The 22,491-nt window shown below is 45.3% G+C and overlaps 1 protein-coding gene across 9 annotated transcripts in view; it reads right to left on the minus strand.

The window, feature by feature from the left end:
* The window catches only part of ARID1B (AT-rich interaction domain 1B), a 2,758,190-nt gene that overhangs the window by 55,810 nt on the left and 2,679,889 nt on the right, over nucleotides 1–22,491 (minus strand). For all 9 annotated transcript variants that reach the window (XM_073585743.1, XM_073585747.1, XM_073585745.1 and 6 more), the window contains one exon: nucleotides 11,805–12,585. In XM_073585743.1, the coding sequence (XP_073441844.1) occupies nucleotides 11,805–12,585 (781 nt within the window). The remainder of the gene's footprint in view (nucleotides 1–11,804; nucleotides 12,586–22,491) is intronic.

A 22,491-nucleotide genomic window follows, 5' to 3' on the forward strand; every position in this document is an offset into this window, starting at 1 on the left:
AGTATAGTGGAAGAGGCCGCGGACGTGGGCAGGGGGGCGCAGCTGGTACTGATGGTGGTGGTGCATCGGCTGGTTCTGGCAAAAGCACAATAGCAGCTAAGGCAGGAGGTGTTGAGCCTGCGTCATCGTCTGGCCCAAGATGGTCTGTAAGGTTCCCTTTTCTTGGAGTAGGAAAACCGCTTTTAAAGCCAGAGCATCAGGAACAGGTTTTGGCGTACATTGCCGAAACAGCCACCAACTCTATTGCCTCCTCTTCTGAACGTTCGAAACGTGCAAGCACGGAGTCGTCAGTGCAGGGTTCTGGTCAGGAAAAACACCTTTCCTTGTGTCCTTCACCCACACCAAAAGTTAAGGATGCGGCAGCCCACACTTCAGATTACTCTATGGAGCACTTTTCACATACCATGCCTGGGTTATCCAGTCAAATCCTGACTTCCCCAGTCCAAGATGAATCTGACATGGAGTGCACTGATGCACAGCCACTTCTAGATGATTCTGCTGGTACATGGACCCAGAGCACTACATTGCCCTCACAGTCTACTGAGCCAGAATCTGACCCTGATGAAACTCAGGTGCCCCTTCCTGCATACTATACCACCTTACACTGTGACACAGAGGAAGGTAAAGAGGAAGGAGCAGATGACTTTGAAGAGGAGGTGATGGATGACCCAGTTCTTGACCCGGATTGGCATCCATTGGGGGAGGAGGGTGGCGCTGGCAATAGTTCAGATAAGGAGAAGGATCCGCAGCAGGCATTGACATTGCAGCAGCGGTTATCTGGCAGGCCCGTAGCTGTCGAAAAGCATGGACCAAAAACTAAAAGAGTTGCAGGACAGCTTGGCCAGACGGTCAACTTAGCACAGCGTGCAAGGCCAGAAAATGTATACCATAGTAGGAAGAGTGCAGTGTGGCACTTCTTTGTCCAAAATCCTACTGATGAGGCAAAGGTTACCTGTAAGAAGAGCGGCAGGACCTTTAGCCGAGGTAAACAACTCAGAAATTTGAATACCAGTTGCATGCTTAGACATTTAATCAACATGCACTTGCAAGCATGGACAGACTACAAAACCTCAGGTAGCACATGTGCACCTGCTCCGATTGAAGGTAGCCAGCAACGCTCCATCGCTTCCCCCACTGTAAGGCCACCGCCACCATTAAGCACACCACCAGCACTAAATGTTAAGGTGTCGTCGCAAGGGCAAAGCACTCAGGGAATCACAATGGTTTTGCAACACAACACTGAATCTAGGCCATCACCACCAATAACCTCAACCCCCTCTCACTCCGTCCGGTCCACCGCTACATCCTTCATATGCAGCTTTCCAATCCAGCTCATCCTACCAGACACTCTGAGTAGGACAAGAAAGCACTTATCCTCTCATCCGCGTACACTGTGTTTGAACGCCTACATTGCCAAACTAATCTCATTAGAGATGATGTCCTACCGTTTGGTTGAAAGCGGAGCTATCCGCGAGCTCATGGCCTACGCAGTCCCACGCTATGACCTACCCAGTCGGCACTGCTTTTCTCAAAAAGCCATCCCAGCTCTCCACCCGCATGTGAAAGACCGCATTGTCCATGCACTCAAGCAATCAGTGAGTGGAAAGGTGCACCTCACAACAGATGCATGGTCCAGTAGGCATGGCCAGGGCCGTTACGTGTCCATCACTGCGCACTGGGTTAATGTGGTGGATACAGGCTCCACAGGGGACAGCAGCGGTGGAACAGTGCTGTCTAGCCCACGGTATAGGAAACAGTTGGCTGTAGGCTTTCGACCCTCCTCCTCCTCCATAAGCAAAAGCTCGTCCACAGAGCGCAGTCGCATGAGCACTCCATCCGCAGCTGGCAGTGTTGCACACGAGGTGTCCCACTATCGATCAGCTAGTGGTAAGGTCAGTAGGCTGTGTTAAAGACGATGTCTTTTGGTGACAACAGACACACCGTGGAGGTACTGGCCGACTACTTGCAGCGACAAACTGAATCATGGCTGGGCAGTCTACATCTTGAGGCAGGCAAGGTAGTCAGTGATAACGGCCGTAATTTTATGGCAGCCTCAGCCCTTGCAAACCTCAAACACATACCTTACCTGGCTCACACTTTTTTAACCTGGTGGTGCAGTGCGTCCTTAATAATTATCTGGAGTTAACATCCCTGCTCCATAAGGTGTGAGGATTGTGCTCGCACATCCGTCGCTTGGCCGTACACTCCAGTCGTATGCAGAAGCTGCAGCGATTGCTCCACCTCCCCAAGCACCGCCTAATCATAGACGTTGCAACAAGGTGGAACGCCACCCTGCACATGGTTGAGAGGCTGTGCGAACAGAGGCAGGCTGTAATGCATTTGTGGGAAGATACATGGGCAGGCAGTTTGAGGGAAGACATGGAATTGTCGGGTGTGCAGTGGTCAAAGCTGAAAGACCTCTGTAAAGTCCTTCAGTGTTTTGAGGAATGCACATGGCTGGTAAGCGCAGACAACACCATCATAAGCATGAGCATCCCACTTATGCGTCTGCTCATGCAAAGTTAGATGCACATTAAGGATCTGGCATCTGCAGCGGAGGAGGAACAGGAGGAGGAGGAGGGAAGCCTTGTCTGGTCAGGGAACTGTCCTGGACGAGGTGGAGGAGGAAGAGGAAGAGGAGGAGGATAAGGGGGATGATTATTTTGGGCAGGAGGATGCTTCTCAGGGGGCAAGAGAAAATATTGGCATTCCAAGGTCAGTAACAGGGTTTGTGCATGACTGTAGTGATGTGGATTTGCCAGAAAGTGCTCCTCCACCCAGCAGTGGCAGTGCATTATTGACACCTGGAACATTGGCCAACATGTGCGACTATGCCTTGTGGATCTTAAAAAGGGACCCCCACATTGCCAAAATGATGAAGGATGATGACTACTGCGTGGCCAGCATCCTTGATCCACGCTACAAGAGCAAATTACACAACATCATGCCACAGGAGAACCTAGAGATAATATTAGCTAACAAACAAGCAACTCTGCTAAACCATTTGTTTGAGGCTTTCTTAGCACATAGCAGCGGTGCTGGTTCTCCCACGAGCCGTAGTGGGCACAATGGAAGAGGTGTTCATGGTGCACACACCCGAAGTGGCGTTGGAGACAGGGGTTTCATGGCCATGTTGTGGACTGATTTCTCAAGTACCGCTCACATGACTGCTAATACTGCATCGATTAGAAGTGACAGGAGACAGCGGTTGTCAACTATGGTTACAAACTACTTCTCCCATATTGATGTTCTCCCTCACAGGTCATTCCCCTTTGACTATTGGGCCTCTAAACAGGACACCTGGCCTGAATTGGCACAATATGCCTTACAGGAGCTCGCTTGCCCTGCTGGTAGTGTGCTATCCGAAAGAGTCTTCAGTGATGCTGGATCAATCCTGACAGAAAAAAGGACCCGTCTGTTGACCCAAAATGTTGATGATCTAACCTTCATTAAAATGAACCATGCATGGGTTTCAAAGGATTTTGTCCCACCTTGCCCTGATGACACATAGGTTGCCAGAAAACTGCCTCGCTTTTGTCCTCCTCTTCCTCAGACTTGCCCAATTCTGCCATTTGCAGCTGCTGAATGTCCAGCCTACACATCAACATATGCCATTTTTAAACCTCCCTAATTGGGATGCCCACCCCCCCAAGGGCTGGGGTCAACACCTGGTGCACCCGGGCAAGTGCTGTTGCTCTGAACAGGTGGATGGGCCCACTGATGGCCGATGGCACTGGCACAGGGCCCCTCAGTGTCTCTGATGGTGGGGGGGCCCACTCGCCATCAGCATACTATGAGGGGCCCTGTGCCAGTACCGTCGCCCACGAGTGTGCCCCCCTGCTTGGTTATGGCCACAGCACTTGCAAGTTGCAATACTTACCTCTCCCTGCTCCACCGCTGTGTAGTCTGGGTAGTTAAATCCTTCACAGGGACGGCCACTAGAAATTTGGTGTATTGATCGATGATGGTTAAGATGTAGCTATGGCCTGTCCTGCTTGCCTCTACCTTCAGATGATCAATGGCTACCATTTGTAATGGACGTCAACTTACAAGCGGATGCAGTGGTGCTTTATGATCACCTTTCACAGTTGTGATAGTCACAGACGTGTGACATTCCTGCCACCATTTTTCAATGTCTCCTCTCCTGCCAATCCAATAGAATCGCCTACTGCCTGCGGCTTCTGTCTTTTGCACTCCAAAATGACCAGACACATCATGATAGGCAGTGAGGACCATGTCTACATCTCTCCCTGTGATCACAATTTGATGGAGACGAGTAATGGTGATGTGATCCATGCTACTGCGATAAAGCAATCCTTTCTTCACAAAGAACCGTTTTCGCTGTCTCCACAGACACAGTAATTGAGGGTCTGCATCGCCTCTGCAACATCTACCAGGAGGTTTTCCCGAGATGAGTAATTCCCAAATTTCTGCAAACACTCGATTTTCTGTCTGTACTTGTATTCATGTAGTTTCCAGTAGCGGAGAGTTTGGACTGGCTTACTGAGATTGAAATATATACGAAGATTTAAAAGTACCACAACACTGTATACTGGTGTACGCTTCAAATACCTTCCCCTTTTTCTACTTTTTAAATTCTGGTGTAATACATACTGAGCCTGTGAGTGTCTGTGTCTGACTCCGGAAGTATAGATGGAAATTTACAATTACCCCTAGACTGGATACACCTGGTATGTGCTGATACAGTACCTTTGCTATAAATTTTTTATTACAGTATCATCCATAGTGAGTGAGTGTGTGTGGTTTACGCCTTCTATATATACGGTGAATCGGAGAAACAAATTTTTGCCCTATACTCGATACAGCTTGTATTTTGTTATACAGTACCTTTGTTTGACATTTATTATTACGGTCAAATCCATACTGAGTAAGCATCTGAGAGTGACTACGGGACTATGTATACGGAGATTTCAATTGTACCCTATAATATATATACTTGCATGTTGTGAGATCATTTTTCCCTTCACCTTTGAGGTCTGATGAACTCCCTCCTCTGGTGAAGGAAGGTAGTGAGGCTGATTATCAAACACCTGGGCAGCTAGATGATGACTGGGTGGCTGGAATTGAGGACTGGATATAAGGCTGCCGACGCCCTTCTTCCTGGCTGGTGATTTTCCTGCTGGATTCTTGGAGACCAGTCTGATTCCTGCATCTTAAAGCTAAGTTTTTCTGCTCTGCTTTGTACTCTTCAGTTTTGTTTTTGTTTTGCCTTGTTTTTTGGGAGTTCTGCCATCCCCGGCCGGGGGTGAGCTGAGTTCCATTTTTGTCTCTGATCTGTTGATCTTTTGCTCTGTCTTCAGAATATACCTGAGTGCTGATATAGTCTTTTGAAGCCTAGCGACTTCAGGGCCTGTTTTTCCTATCAGTCGGTTGGCTCATTTTGATTGGGTTTTTGCGGATGGCAGACAGCAGCTTTCCTATCCTGTCCTATGTAGTTAGCTTGGGCCCCATCACTTGCTCAACCTATCTTTCTATCTGTGTTAGTGTTTTCATCTTGCTTCACCGTCATTATATGTTGGGGTCTGCTCTGGGGCAGTTTAGCTTTTCCCCTTTCTGTCTTTAGGCTATGTATTTCTCCGGCTGTGACTGAGGGGTCTAGGGCACCGTAGGAACCCCCACGGCTACTGCTAGTTGTTGTGGATAGGTCCAGGGGTCTGCAATCCGATAGCTGCCAACCTCTCTGTTTTTTCTGGACTTAGCTGGTATTTTGTTTTTTCCTCCTTCGGTGACTCATCATAACACTTGCTATCTTGTTATCCAGTACCTTTTTTACAACATTTTTTATTACGGTCAAACCCAGACTGAGTGAGCGTCTGAGGGTGACTCCAGAAATATATACCGAGATTTCAAATTTGGCCAACACTGTATACAGCTGTACGCTTCTGATACAGTAAAAAAATTTTCTATTTAGATTCTGGTGTAATCCATAATGAGTCTGTGAGCGTCTGTCTGTTACTCCGGATATATATTTGGAGATTTAAGATTACCCCAACACTGTATACAGCTGTATGCTTGTGTTACATTACCCACTTTTAGCTTTTCATATTCTTGTGTAATCCATACTGGGCCTGAGAGCATTTGTGTCTGCCTCCTGAAATATATACGGAGATTCAGAATGTATACACTATACTATATATACCTTGTATCTGGTGATACTGTACCCTTTTCAACTTTTTATTTTATTGTGTAATCCATACTGAGCCTGTGAGCGTCTGTGTATGACTCATAAAATATATATGGAGATTTACTGTTATCCCTAGACTGTATAGAGCTGAACGCTTCTGATACAGTACCATATATCGGCTGGTATTTTGGGTCCATTTTCCAAAACATGAGGAAGTATGGTGGAAGAAGATGCGGACGTGGGCGTGGGGGGCACCTGGTACTGATCGTGGTGGTGGTGCATCTGCTGGTAGTGCCAAAAACACAATAGCAGCTATGGCAGGAGGTGTTGAGCCTGCATCTGTCACGTCCGCCATGTCTGCCATGTCTGTTTGTCTCGAGAACTCCTGGAGCGATGTGCATGCGCATGTTTTGTCTGCTGTCCTGCATGTTCCTTAGAGCAGTGTGCACACTCACCTCATGTCTGAGCTGCAGGATGCCTGCGTTTCTGCTCTGCCTTCTGTGATCTTCTCGTCATGTCTGGAGTCCTTGATCATGTGACGTTTCTTAAGATCCTGCACTGTCTGGTTCTGAAATCATCTCGTCATGTCTAGAATCCCGGATCATGTGTTCTTCCTAGGATCCTGCACTGGTTGGTTCGGTGATCATCTCGTCATGTCTGAAACCCTGATCATGTGATGTTTCCTAAGATCCTGCGCTGTCTGGTTCTGCAATCATCTCGTCATGTCTAGAATCCCGGATCATGTGTTCTTCCTAGGATCCTGCACTGGTTGGTTCGGTGATCATCTCGTCATGTCTGAAACCCTGATCATGTGACGTTTCCTAAGATCCTGCACTGTCTGGTTCTGCTATCATCTCGTCATGTCTAGAATCCCGGAAGTGCTCCCCTGGTCCTGACTTGGAGGAGGAGGTTCTATGCCCTATATCAGGCCGCCTCTTCCTATGCTCTGGGCCTGATTATTGTGTTGCTTCCCTGCAAGGCTCTGGGTCTGTGGGGTTGCTCCCTCTATTCTGTGCCCTTGCACTTTGCTCTGTAGTGCGTCTCTGCACACGCTCCATGCTCGTATTCCGCCTCTTGTCTTGTGCCATGTCTTGTGTTGTCTCTCGTGCCATGTTTGTCTTTGCCTTGCTTTACTTGTAGTCCTCCCTGTGTTCTCTGCCTTGCTATTCCTTGCTTTTCTGTTCCTCCCTATGGTCTCAGTCTTTGCTTGCTCTGCCTCGCTCTCTCCTATGGTGCTCTGTAGTGCTCCCTGGCACACGCGCCATTTCTCCTCTCCTTAGTGCTCGTTTCTTTGTCTAGTCCCAAGGTCTTCCCTTGGCCCGGCTCTGGGTTTCTGCCTACGCTCCGCTGGTAGACTCTGTCCTCGCTCTGACCTGGCTCTGTTTCTGCTTGTTCCTTGCCTTGTTCCCTGCCTTGTCCTTCCATTGAACCCCGGCGTGGGTTCCCCTTGGCCGTCTCCTGTGCCGTGGTAAGTGCAACGTGTTTGTGTACAGCCGTGTGCACTGGCCAGTGTGGCGTGCCCCCTGCGTGGCTCCTAGCACGCACCCTGCCCTGAACCTGGCGTGGCTCCTAGCACGAAGGTTCCTTTGCCCGCCTCCTGTGCCTTAGTCGTGCCTCGTGCTGGCGTTACAGCCGTGAGCATTGGCCAGTGAGGTGTGCGTCTCTGCGTGGCTCCTAGCACGCAGCCCTGCCTTGAACCCTGGCGTGGCTCTTAGCACGCACCCTGTCTTGTGCCTTGGCGTGTCTCTACACGCACTCTGTCTTGTACCTTGGACCCTGGTGTGTCTCTACACGCACCCTGTCTTGTGTCTTGGTGTGTCTCTACACGCACTCTGTCTTGTACCTTGTGCCTTGGCATGTCTCTACACGCACTCTGTCTTATCCTATGCTTTGGCGTGGCTCTACACACGCACCCTGTCTCGTTTGTGTACCTTGGCGTGTCCCCTACACACGCACCTCGCTTTGAACCCTGGCGTGTCCCCTACACACACACCTTGCCTTGCACCTAGCCTTGAACCCTGGCGTGTCCCCTACACACGCACTTAGCCTTGAACCCTGGCGTGTCCCCTACACACGCACCTAGCCTTGGACCCTGGCGTGTCCCCTACACACGCACCTAGCCTTGGACCTTGGCGTGTTCCCTAAACACGCACCCTGCTTGGATATCTGTCGTGCCTCCTTGCCTGAACCCTGGTTTGCCTGCCGGATGCCCGGAACCTGCCGACCGTTGCCAGAGGTCCGGAACCAGATGATTACGGCCTGATGTCCGGAGCTGACGTCCGCAGCCTGATCCCTGGACCCTGTCGGTTTGCCAGCAGTCCGGAGTCCGATGCCATCATACCATTACCTGTGCCTAGGCATGCCATCTGGCACGTACCATGTTATGGACCTTGGCGTGCCCACCTTGCACGTTTTGCTTGTTTACTCTGTATGTGATCCTGTGTTATTCTAATGAAGATACCTTGCACCTACGTCTAGTCTCGTCTTGCTTCCTGCTCGTCCTTGTCATCAGACACTCGTCTAGTGTCCCCTGAGCCGGCCGTCTGGTCCCAGCAGTCGTGGTGGCTCACCCCCTTGGTCTTGCCCCTGACACTCCCTGTATAGGGGGTGGATTTTCACAAGGTCAGCTCACCCTCGGTGGGTGGGTGCCACGACCCAGAGGGTCCACTCAAAAAATGGGCTCAGCTGGAGCCGAGTCCGTCACAGCATCATGGTGTAGCTCCGGAAGGTCTGTAAGGCTCCCTTTTCTGGGAGTAGGTAGACTGCTTTTAAAGCCGGAGCATCAGGAACTGTTTTTGGCTTACATTGCTGAAATAGCCTCCAGCTCTATCGCCTCCTCTTCTGAAGTTTCAAAAAATACAAGCACTGAGTCATCAGTGCAGGCTTCTGGTCAGGAGCAACCCCTTTCCTTGTGTCCTTCACCCACACCAAAAGTAAAGGATGCGGCAGCACACACTTCAGATTACTCCATGGAGCTCTTTTCACATACCATGCCTGGGCTCACTAAAAATGGGGCCCATCTTATACTGGAGCATTCCAAATGGGGGACATCAGATACTGGAGCAGCATTTACGGGGCCCATTATACACTGGAGAATTAGAAATGGAGCCCATTATATATGGAGAATTATTAGGGCCCATCATACACTGGAGCATCATCCATGAGGCCCATCATATACTGGAGCTTTCCAAATGGGGGACATCAGACACTGGAGCAGCATTTACGGGCCCATTATACACTGGAGAATTAGAAATGGAGCCCATTATATATGGAGAATTATTAGGGCCCATCATACACTGGAGCATCATCCATGAGGCCCATTATATACTGAAGCATTCCAAATGGGGGACATCAGACACTGGAGCAGCATTTACAGGACCCATTATACACTGGAGAATTAGAAATGGAGCCTATTATATATGGAGAATTATTAGGGCCCATCATACACTGGAGCATCATCCATGAGGCCCATCATATACTGGAGCATTTCAAATGGGGGACATCAGACACTGGAGCAGCATTTACGGGGCCCATTATACACTGGAGAATTAGAAATGGAGCCCATTATATATGGAGCATTATTAGGGCCCATCATACACTGGAGCATCATCCATGAGGCCCATTATATACTGAAGCATTCCAAATGGGGGACATCAGACACTGGAGCAGCATTTACAGGACCCATTATACACTGGAGAATTAGAAATGGAGCCCATTATATATGGAGCATTAATAGGGCCCATCATACACTGGAGCATCATCCATGAGGCCCATTATATACTGAAGCATTCCTAATGGGGGACATCAGACACTGGAGCAGCATCTATGGGGCACATTATACACTGGAGCATTAGAAATGGGGCCCATTATATATGGAGCATTATTTGGGCCCATAACACACTGGAGCATCGTCCATGAGGACCATCATATACTGTAGCATTATGTGGAGCTCATCATGTACTGTATGGAACATTATATGTGAACAATTATTCTGTATGGAGAAATATATGGGGCTCATTATTCTGTATGGCGCACAATGTGGTGGCCATAATGCTGTATGGAGTAATATACTGTCCTTTTTTTGAGCTATTGTACAATTTAAAATAGATCAGTCATGTCATGTAAGCAGTGAAGTATTTGTCATTGTACTATACCTATATTTCTGTGCCGTATTGGAGCATCATGAGTTGTGGTATGTGTTAAAGGGGCGCACTGACACTCTTTGGCCCTGGGCACACAAAAACCTGGAGCCAGCCCTACCCCCCCCACAACTTTAGCCAAATAACCCCCAGTTTTCAATGCGTAACTATTATTATGAAGTAAATTAAGGTTGACAAGCTTCAGTAATAAGAATTGATGTTTTTAGCATTGAAATGGGCACTGTAGGTGTGTTTACTGTCCTCCACTCCCTGCCGACTTTGGTTCCCCATTGACTTGCATTGGGTTTCGTGTTTCAGTCGGCCTCCAACTTTTCCCTATAGTCGGCCGATTTCGTTCGACCCGACTTTTGCGAAAGTCAGGTTTCATGAAACCCGACTCGACCCTAAAAAAGGCAAAGTTGCTCATCTCTATTTGCTACTTTTACACATTACAAACAATATATTACAAAAAAATAATTTGTTTTTGCATCATTATATTTTGAGAGTTGTAACTTCTGTATATTTTTTTTTGCAGTACAGTTTGGTGTTTTCATTTACACCATTTTTTTACATACGGCATATATTTTTGATCGCTTGTCATTCAATTGTTTGTGTTACAGTATGATGAAAATTTTTATTTTTGGTGTGTTTTTAATTTTTTTATGTTTTTTGCCATGTATAATAAACAGCTTGCTAGTTTTATAGATTGGGAACTTCCAGACATGGCCATATCAATTATGTGTACGTTTCTTTGTTTATTTTTGTTTTAAAAATGCTGCATATTTTTAGTGGCAAAAAACCTTTCTGTGGTTTGTGCATGCGTTTTGTGTGTGTTTTTATTTACTTTTTTTTTTTACACATTTTATGTAATATTTTTTACTTCTGCGTTTAGTCCCAGTGTGGGACATGTATATTTTTCACTTTGATCTCTGGTCTCATGCACTGAGGTACTCGTGTAGTGCAGTGCCTGAGACTGTCAGTGTCTCACTGACTGTGACTGTGAGACCCAGGCTTAAATCAAAATCTTACAGGCCACTACACCCTGGGGTCATCAAATGACCTCAGGATACCATGACAATGTCAGCACGGAGGGGGCTTGATCCTGTCAAAGGGGGACTTTTAACCTCCTTTTAACCACTTTGATACCGCTATTGCGATTGACAGCAGTAATTTAAGGGGTTAATCGTTCCCAATTGGTTCAAAACCCAACCAGGACCGTTGTCGCAAGGTGTCAGCTGTCATGTACAGCTGTAACCCGTTGGGTTTGCAGTCGTGGCGCTATTAACTTATTCCTGACCGCCATTTTAAAACAGCGATCCGGAATAGGGCTTTAATGCATATTTGCAGCCGTTAAGGGCTTAAAAAATGATTATGTGGATAAAATTTACATTCCTATTAGTCTGAGTTTGCATTTCCTTTCTTACTTTACTATATAATTTATTGAACCTTTCAATTTTTATTGCTATATGAGACAACTATTTTTGTTGGTCATATTACTCTTATTCATTAGGTTAACTTACTTATATCTTTTGAAGTAACCTTTCTCCTTGACTTTAAGATTGGGTGAGTTGCTTCCACTGAACACGGAGGGAAGGTTATTTCATGTCTCATGGAATGCTGAGAAGGAAGCCTAGAGCTTTGTGATGGAGGGACTGTGGTCATGACTTTCTGCATTTTTGTAGATGGCATAAAAGGATACTTGCTCGGTGACATACGATTTTCTAGTGAGCGCTGAAATGAAGCAGGACTGGGGGCTCTTGAAATGTGGTTTTGAATAGAAAGTGGAGTTTGGTAAGAAGACGGTGGAGCTCTAGTGATTGGTTGCATGGATCCGGATGGAGACATATAAGAGGGCTGACACTGATTTCCATGAGATGGCCACTGAATTTCAGTATTCATTCTTTGTTCAGGACCCATTATGTCATCAGAACAGTTCGTTGCTTGATAAGTTCCTGGCTGTTGAGTACCTCCAGGGCCTTGTCTTCCTGAGTATGGGTAAGGGATATCATTACGGGCTGGCCACATAGTCTGTTGTGTGCCATCATTTGAACATGACTGCATAAGACCACCCATTAACTGTGGTGCCATGGCATGTTGTTGCATTTGTCCTGGGCCTTGCATTCGCTCTCTGTTGTAGGGATAAGGATACTGTCCTTGCATGGGTCTTCGGTCAGGGCCAGAGTAAGTATTGCTGTACAGATTATACACCTCCTGTTGACTGCTGTATTGCTTATTATATAGTTCTCCTTCATGCCGCTTTGATGACTGACCATACATGTCATCCATATGCCGTTTATAGTTCTGCAAATACAAAAATACATTAATAAAATAAATACCATAAATCACTGAATTGCACTAAGCAAAGTATGATGTAAAGATTTGAATGTGAACATTTGAGTAGAAGATGTAACTCCTTTGCATGAGTTGAATGAAGGGTGAACCCAGCACAGTTTAAAAATTTCCAAGGATCACACTTTCTCAGAAAACTCAAATTACACAAATTATTATATATCTTTCCCTGCCAAACATTTACTTAGAAAGGGAATAATGAGTCTAATGTGCTCAACATCTGTATATTATGTATTAACAAAAAAGACCAGAAAACATATGTAACTGGCACTTCCAACAAATAGATATATGCAATGATCTGATGCTACTGATCAACACATTAAAAGAAGAGATCCAAAGTATAAAACTCAGAATATTTTTATTATTAATCTTTTAAAAACACAAAGAACAAATATAAAAAGCAAAAATGTCTCGACAAGAGAGCCGCCACTAAGTAACAAGAAACTTCATGATTGTGAACAGGCATATACTACAAGGAAAAGGCTGTACGTCTCATATATAAAACAGCCTAACATATGCAAAGTGTCCCCAATTGCCATATAAATAGGTATAAATAATATATATTTATCCAAAAAAATATATATATATAAATACTAGATTTAGCATAACACGAAAATATCCCAAAATGCTATATATAAGCAATTAAGGTTAACAATGAAGAGGGAAATATGTGCATAACCGGAAAATATACATAAAATAATAACTAGATAACATCCGAAATCTCCAGTACTAAGGTAGAGTAAGGGGAACAACTCATGGACGCATCAGTGAATATGGGTGAGTCTTGCTGTATGGCACCAATAAAAAGACCTCAAATATTGCACTAAAGTGACAAGGAAACAGGCAAAGTTAGATGCCGAAGCGGCTAGAAAATAACCCAAAACTAAGAGTGATTTCCTGAAGAATAAACAAGTAACAGCTCTCCATCAGACGCCCGTTTCATCACTGGCTTCTTCTGGGGGTGTGGCTAGGAGAGGAGAGACATATAATTTATATATGTCCATATCCAATAAACAAAAGACCCTGATGACTCATACAGTGCTACAGCGCATGACAGTGTGGGGAAGGTGACTTGACGGACAGAGTTGACTGGAGGGAGAAGGGATGGTTTGTGCACTGGAGATGGATGGTAGTAATGACAGAAGGGAGACAGCTGGGGGTAGATGGAAAAGGGAGTGCAATACCTAGAATTGACCACAAGATGGCAGGGGGAGCGTAGTTCAGGACTTGACATCAGCTTAGGGCTTAGGAAACCGCTTAGTCATGGGGGGCAGGGAGATAGGAACCCAGGAGGGAAATTCCCAAGAAAAGGGATAAATAGGACAGGACAGGGTTCCAGGCGAGGCTATTCCCGGGAGGAGCTCAGGAGGAAAAGACTAAGGACAGAAGACTGAGAACGGTGGAAGAGCTCGACCAGGGGACTGACAGGAAGAGACAGTCAGGGGGGTGGCCCTGACACAATGGACCGCAGGACAGACGAGGCCCCGGGGGGTACCAATTGGACGACGACCTCAGGCAGGTGAAGCGCTGGCGGTAGATTGGTCTAGGACAGCTCCAGCGAAAGATCCGTGAGGGACGTCATCACGACTGAAGGAAAGGTGAAGGTACCCGGGCCTGGAAGCGGAGAGCTGTAAAGGAACTGCGGTGCATGGCTATGGTCGTCAGGAGGACGGCCAATACGTCTGGTGTCTGTGTCGTCTGGACGTGGTAAGCAGTGGACCACCCCCCAATCTGGGCCCCTACAACAACAACTCTGTTGAATCCAAGATGTAAGGTGCTCTTCCTGGATGGCATCTAGATGAACCGCAAGCGTGGAACGCAAGCTGTCATTGAGTCGGCACCTCAGAAAGTGACGACGGGACCAAAAGGGCTGTATGTGCACTGCCAAATAGAGTACATATAAATAAAAACACTGATGATGGCATGCAGGAGAAAAGAATATAATGAGAGAATGAACCGTCAGATGACATGAATAATATATAAAGGGAGTGATATGCAAAGTGAAAGTGAGCGACATTTAAATATAACACAGAAATTACAAATATATTGTGCTAATAAAAACAAAAAATTAAATAGTGAAAGATATTTGTTAAACAGCAAGTGACCAAATAAATACATATTGACAAAAAAGTGACAGTGCACATGTGAAAAAAGGTATAATAAAGTGACAGTGCATATATATATGAAATTTAAAGGGATTGCTTCAAAACTAAAAATAAAGTGCCCAGAAGGTGAAATATAAAATATATTACCTAAAATATGACATAAATATACTGTTTCATAAAATGCTCTGAATCTAACCATAAATGCAAAGTACAAGATACTGACAAAAAAGTGAGAGTGCAAATGTGAAAAAATATATTAATGTGACAGTGCATATATATATTTAAAATTTAAAGGGATTGCTTCAAAATTTAAAAAAAAGTGCCAAGAAGGTAAAGTATAAAATATACTTCCTAAAATATCACATAAATTTACTGTATGACAAGAGACAGTGACCTAAAGCTAACACAATATATAAAGTGCAATAATAATTCTTATACATACAATATAAAAAAGTAACAAAAATGCAAAAATGGGAAATATTAATAAAAATAAGTATATCAAGTCCATAATTCAAAATTACATATGTCATATAGTAAACCAATGTCATTCTATCCATAGGTATTCTCATATGAACAATTGCGTACATCCAGGATCGCCAACTCAGGTAAGTAAAAGAATAGAGGAGATAGAGGAGATAGTTCAACAGTAAATGCATCAGGAATATAAGATAAAATACTAAAATAAAATAAAAAAGACAAAATAAATATATAAAATAACAACATAGAAAAACATATATGTATATATATAGAGAACCCTTACCCTCGAAAAATTATACCCAACTATAAGTATGCAGTAAAAACAAAAGATTCATTAAGACCTAAGGGATGCAAGGTACCCAAGTGCAGTGGCGGATTAAGTGGACTATGGGCCCGGGGCTGTTCATAAAACCTGGGCCCCTGTACCCCCCTTCCCACCTGAGCGCTGCGGTCCCCGTGCGGGAATTGACAGCCGTACGGACCGCAGCACTTGGTTTGCTGCGGGTCCATACGGAAAACCCGCCACCATTCCACCACGTGTGGACATGGCCTAAAAAGACGTTGCACATAAGCTGTAGGCCTACGGCCAATACGCACAAAATCGCCCAACGTGATCCTGGCCATAGGGGATCCACTTTAAGGTCCCCACTTTAATTTGAAGTCCCCTTACTTCATCCATTGCAGTCCCCTATCACCCACTCACTTCATCTGCAGTGCCGCTTCATCATTTGCAGCCCCTTATCCCCCCTTCCATTTTATCATGTGCAGTCCCCTTCCCCCCCAACTTCATGTGCAGCCCCACTACCCCATCATCATGTGCAGTTAATTTTACCCCCACATCATGTGCAGTCCCCCTTACCCCCAATTCATCATGTGCAGCCCCACTCACCCCCCCTTCATCATATGCAGCCCCACTCACCCCCCCTTCATCATGTGCAGCCCCACTCACCCCCCTTCATCATGTGAAGCCCCCACTCATCCCCCCTTCATCCTGTGAAGCCCCCACTCACCCCCTTCATCCTGTACAACCCCAGTCACCCCCCCTTCATCATATACAGCCCCCAGTCACCCCCCCTTCATCATATACAGGCCCCAGTCACCCCCCTTCATCATATACAGCCCCCAGTCACCCCCCCTTCATCATATACAGGCCCCAGTCACCCCCCTTCATCATATACAGGCCCCAGTCACCCCTCCTTCATCATATAGAGCCCCCAGTCACCCCCCTTCATCATATACAGGCCCCAGTCACCCCTCCTTCATCATATACAGCCCCCAGTCACCCCCCCTTCATCATATACAGGCCCCAGTCACCCCCCCTCATCATATACAGGCCCCAGTCACCCCCCTTCATCATATACAGCCCCCAGTCACCCCCCTTCATCATATACAGGCCCCAGTCACCCCCCCTTCATCATATACAGGCCCCAGTCACCCCCCTTCATTGTGTACAGCCCCCACTCACCCCCTCCCCCATTTAATTCATTTTATAAATAAAAAAAAAATAAAAAAAGTTCCCCATACTTACCTCACAGCCGGCTCGCTCCCCAGCAGCGCCTCTGCTTTCAGCATCCTCCGGGACATGTCGGCGCGTGCACGATGACGTCATCGCGCACGCCCGACATCTGACCCGGAAGTACAGCCGGAGCTGAGCAGCCATCAAGGTGACGGCCGTGCACAGCTCCCGGCCCCTCATAGAATGTGACGCGGGTGGCTGTCTGCTGCCGGCGGCGTCACAGCACAGGGCACGGCCGGCCCTGTACAGGTGCTGGGGGAGCGGTCCGGGGGGCATTTGCCTCTCTGCCACCCGGTCCAGCCCGCCCCTGCCCCTGGGCCCCCAAAAAACCTTGGGCCCGGGGAGACCGCCCCATCCGCCCCTATTAAGATCCGCCATTGCCCAAGTGATATATCCACTTACTCTCTAGGCGTGCCAATACCTTCCCCAAGTCACCACCAAGTGGTCCTAAGTCTACCTTGTCAATGTCCTTGATAGTCAGGCCTCTAGGATTGCAATTATGATATTGCTTAAAATTTCTGGGTGGGTAAGGTTTTGAGGAGGGAATGATCCTGTGTAACACTGGCATTCTCAATATCCCTCACATGTTCCCTAACCCTAATCTTAAGCTCTCTCATAGTTAGGCCCACATAAATTTTGCCACATGGGCATGTGGCATGATATATCACGCCCTTAGAGGAACATGTGAGGTGTTTCCTAATGTTAAAATTTTTTGACCCATCACTGTTCTTGAAATGAGTGGATTTTACCAAATTCAAACAGGCCTTACAAAAGCCACAGGCGGAAAAAACCTTTACTGTCAAAATTTCTCTTCAATTGACTCTTGGTAGATTTGTAATGACTATGTACTAGATTATCCTTGAGGTTAGGAGATCTTCTAGCAACACATGAGGGTGAGGCAGGTAGGATTTGTTTTAGAATCGGATCAACTTGTAGAACGTGCCAATGTTTTTGTAGAAAAGCTGTTAGTTGTTTCCATTCGGTACCGCAAGAGGAGATAAAATGGACTTGTTCTTCATTGGTTCTGGCCACTTTATTATTGCTGCAATACAGTAGATCATTCCTAGACTTTTGTAATGCTCTTTTATAATTTAATCATCCTTTTGCTGTATCCACTTTCCTGGAAGTGACGTGCAAGATCTACAGACTGTGCCTCAAAACTTGAATTATCCGAACAGATTCTTCTTATCCTTAGCAACTGTCCTATAAGTATTCTTTTTATCATTGTTTCAGGATGGGACGAATCAGCTCTCAAAAAGGAAATTGTAGCTGTTGGCTTGCGAAACACATCCATGTGTAAAATTCCTGTAGATGAAGCCGAAATCATGATAATATCCAGAAATTCCAATTCTCTACCATAAGATGCAGGATAGGAAAAAAGTGGTCAGACAATCCGCGCTACGAATCACTATGAACAATTATTATCACAGTGGTCTTTATTTGATGCTTTTCGAAGTTTCACAGAACTCCTTCCTCAGGAAAAAACCTCCAGCAAATATGGGTTACACATCAGCAAATATGGGTGAGTCCTGCTGTATGGCACAATCTAACTGTTTTGATACAGATAGTCCAGTAGGTTTTATTATATACTCCCATCAGACATTTTGATGGATTAAAGGCAGTAACCTGGTATCTAAATTCTATCAACATTGACAAACCTTTAAGTGACCTTATTGTAACCCTTTTGGAATTTCTTTTGAATCGCAATCTTTTCAATTCTCAAATTTTTTTTTACAGCTACAAGGCACTGCAGTGGGGGATCTTGTGCCCCCTCCTATGCAAATTTATTTATGGGAGCCTGGGAATGGAGTATTTTTCAGAGTGATAGTATTCCTGAAATGGATTGAGTACATAATTGGATCCGGTACATAGACAATGTCTTTTTTATATGGCAAGGTACTGTAGAGAATCTGGAAACACTGATATTTAAATTAAATTCGAATGACCAAAACATTCAATTGTCCTATAAATAAGGTAGATAATTGGAATTTCTGGATATCATGATTTCGACTTCATCTACAGGAAATTTACACATAGATGTGTTTTGCAAGCCAACAGCTACAAATTCCTTTTTGAGAGCTGATTCATCCCATCCTAAAACAATGATAAAAGGAGTTTTGAGGAACAGTCTGTAGATCTGGCACGTCGCTTCCAGGAACTTGGATTCAGCAAAAGGATAATTAAATGTGGCTATAAAAGGGCATTACAAAAGACTAGGAATGATCTACTGTATGACAGCAATAATAAAGTGGCCAGAAATAATGAAGAACAAGTCCATTTTATCTCCTTTTACTGTACCGAATGGAAGCAACTAACAGCTATTCTACAAAAACATTGGCACATTCTACAAGTTGATCCGATTCTAAGACAAATCCTACCCGCCTCACCCTCATGTGTTGCTAGAAGTTCTCCTAACCTCAAGGATAATCTCGTACATAGTCATTACAAATCCACCAAGAGTCAATTGAAGAGAAATGTTGACAGTAAGGGTTTTTTCCCCTCTGGCTTTTGTAAGACCTGTTTGAATTTGGTAAAAACCACTCAATTCAAAAACAGTGATAGGTCAAAAAATTTTAACATTAGGAAACACCTCACATGTTCCTCTAAGGGCATGATGTTGTGAATTTCCTGGCTCAGACTTCTGAGCCGAAGCTCCCCCTGCTACCTCTGGTGGTTACTGGAGGTAGTGGAGCTGGCCAAATTGACAGAGGTCTGCCACCTGATGATGATGATGATGACGATTGTAGATCTGGGGTTACCGGAGTGCTGATATAGTGGGGGCAAAGTCGTGCGACTTCAGTGTTTTTTTGTACATCAGACGTGTTGGATTTTTCAAGGTTTTGCGTGATTGCAAACAGTGTCTTTCCTTTCCTGTCCTGTCTAGTCAGTTTGGGCCCCATCGTTTGCTCAGTCTTTTTTTTCTGCATGCATTTATGTTTCATCTTGTCTCACCGACAATATATGTTTGGGGGCTATCTATTCCTTTTGGGGTCTGTTCCGGGGCAGTTTAGATTTCACCTTTCTTGCTTTAGGCTTAGTTAGCTCTCGGGCTGTGCCAAGGCGTCTAGGACATCGTAGGTATGCTCTACGGCTACTGCTAGTTGTGTGGATAGGATCAGGGGTCTGCAATCCGCTTAGTTACCAACCTCTCTGGTTTTCTGGTGGCTTAGCCTGTTCCTGCCATCCTCCTCGGTGACCCATTCATAACAGAGTCACCAGTCTTACTGTACACTCTAGGGTACTCAAAGAAGGAAAGAATTGTAAAAAAAAAAAAAAAAAAAGTGTCCAAATTTTTTTTTTGTACATTTTTTCCTTTTTTTCTCTGGGGCCGTAGTAGGATTTTTTGTCTAAATGGAGACTAAGCAATTGTCCAATCGTGTTGAGCAGCTCGCTGCTGAAGTGCAGGGAATTTCTGCCTCTCTTGCTCAATCATCTGCGGTTGAACCAAAAATCCCTACTCCTGATGTGTTTTCTGGGGATCGGTCTAAATTTTTGAATTTTAAGAATAATTGTAAACTGTTTTTTGCTTTGAAACCTAACTCATTGGGGAGCTCTGTGCTGCAGGTTAAAATTGTCATCCCCCTGCTGCGTAGTGATCCCCAGGATTAGGCTTTTGCTTTGACACCCGGAGATCCTATTCTGGCTAATGTGGATGAGTTTTTTCAAGCCCTGGGATTGTTGTATGATGAACCTAATGCTTATTGATCAAGCTGAGAAAACCTTATTGGCATTGAACCAGGGTCAGGATTCTGCAGAGTTGTATTGTCAGAAATTCCGAAAGTAGGCGGTCCTTAATAAATGGAATGATGATGCCCTAGCAGCTCTCTTTCGGAAGGGTCTGGCAGAAACTGTAAAAGATGTTATGGTGGGATTTCCTGTCCCCCCTGGTCTTGACGACTCTGTCATTGGCCATTCAAATTGATCGGCGTTTACATGAACGTAAAACTACACGAGAGGCGGTGCTGCATTTCGAACAAACTTCTGAACCCATGAAATGCGATAGGGTTTTGTCTAGGGCATAACGTCAGGAGTTTAGAAGGCGTAATAAGTTGTGTTTTCTTTGTGGGGATGCCTCTCATACTATTTCTGTCTGCCCTAAACAAGAAAAGCGTTTTGCTCACGCATTTGTGGTGGGCAGTGTACAGTCTAAGTTCCTTCTGGTGATTACCTTGATCTGCTCCTTGTCTACATTTTCCGTTAAGGCTTTTGTTGATTCAGGAGCAGCTCTGAATCTGATGGATTTTGACTTTGCCAAACGTTGTGATTTTCCCATGATACCCCTGTGGACTCCTATCCCTTTGAGGGGTATTGATGCTTCTCCTTTAGCGGAAAATAAACTCCAGTTTTGGACCCAGATGATAATGCGGGTCGCCCCGGACCATTGTAAATTTTTGGTGTTGCATAATTTGCATGATACTATTGTTCTGGGTTTTCCTTGGTTGCAAACCCATAATCCTGTTTTGAATTGGAAATCTGTGTCTGTCGTGAGTTGGGGTTGTCATTGTGTTCTTAGTGACACTCCTGTTTTCTCCACCTCTCCCCAGTCTCATGATATTCCTGACTATTTGGCTGATTTTTCTGATGTATTTAGTGAGAATAAGTCTGCATCTTTGACTCCTCATAGGAGTTATGAGTGTGCAATTAAGTTAATGCCCGGGTGTAAATTTCCCAAGGGTCGGCTTTTCAACTTATTGGTACCTGAACATGATGCTATGCGATCTTATATCAAGGCGTCATTGGAGAAAGGTCATATCGGACCATCCTCTTCACCTTTAGGTGCTGTTTTTTTTGTGGCCCAAGAAAGATAGCTCATTAAGGCCATGTATTGACTCTATCGCTCCCTTAACTAAAAAACTGTTAAATATCAGTACTCGTTACCCCTGATTTCTGATTTATTTTCCAGAGTTAAAAGTGCCTGTTGGGTTACCAAATTTGACCTCAGGGGGCGTATAATCTTATTCGCATCAAGCACGGGGATGAATGGAAAACGGCGTTTAATACCCCGGAGGGACATTTTGAGTACTTGGTGATGCCTTTTGGGCTCACTAATGTCCCTTCCGTCTTCCAATCTTTTATGAACGATATTTTCAGGGACTTTGTGGATAAGTTTTTGATCATTTATCTGGATGATATTCTGATCTTTTCCAGTGATTGGGATTCTCATGTTGAACATGTCCGGACTGTGTTCCAGATTTTGAGGGAAAATACTCTGTATGTTAAGGGATCGAAGTGTCTCTTTGGTGTACAGAGGATTTTGTTTTTGGGATTCATTTTGTCCCCGTCTGCTATTGAAATGGACTCGGCCAAGGTATAGGCCATTTATGATTGGGTTCAGCCCACTTCTTTGAAGGCTCTCCAGAACTTTTTGGGTTTTGCTAATTTCTACTGTAAATTTATAAGTAATTTTTCTGGCATTGTTAAACCACTGACTGATTTGACCAAAAAGGGCGCCGATGTGGTGAATTGGTCTCCAGAGGCAGTCTCGGCAGTTCAGGAGCTTAAGCGGAGATACACTTCTGCTCCAGTTCTACGGCAACCTGATGTCTTACTCCCATTTCAGGTGGAGATAGATGCTTCTGAGATTGGTGCATAAGCCGTTTTGTCCCAAAGAGATCTGGTAACTTCTAAGATGAATCCCTGTGCCTTCTTTGCTTGAAAATATTCCCCATCTGATCGTAACTATGACTTGGGGAATCGGGAATTGTTGGCCATGAAATGGGCATTTGAAGAGTGGAGACATTGGTTGGAGGAAGCTAGACA

The sequence above is a fragment of the Dendrobates tinctorius genome, unplaced genomic scaffold, assembly GCF_039654945.1.
Source record: "Dendrobates tinctorius isolate UK_male_01 unplaced genomic scaffold, ASM3965494v1 ptg000087l, whole genome shotgun sequence".
NCBI lineage: Eukaryota > Metazoa > Chordata > Amphibia > Anura > Dendrobatidae > Dendrobates > Dendrobates tinctorius.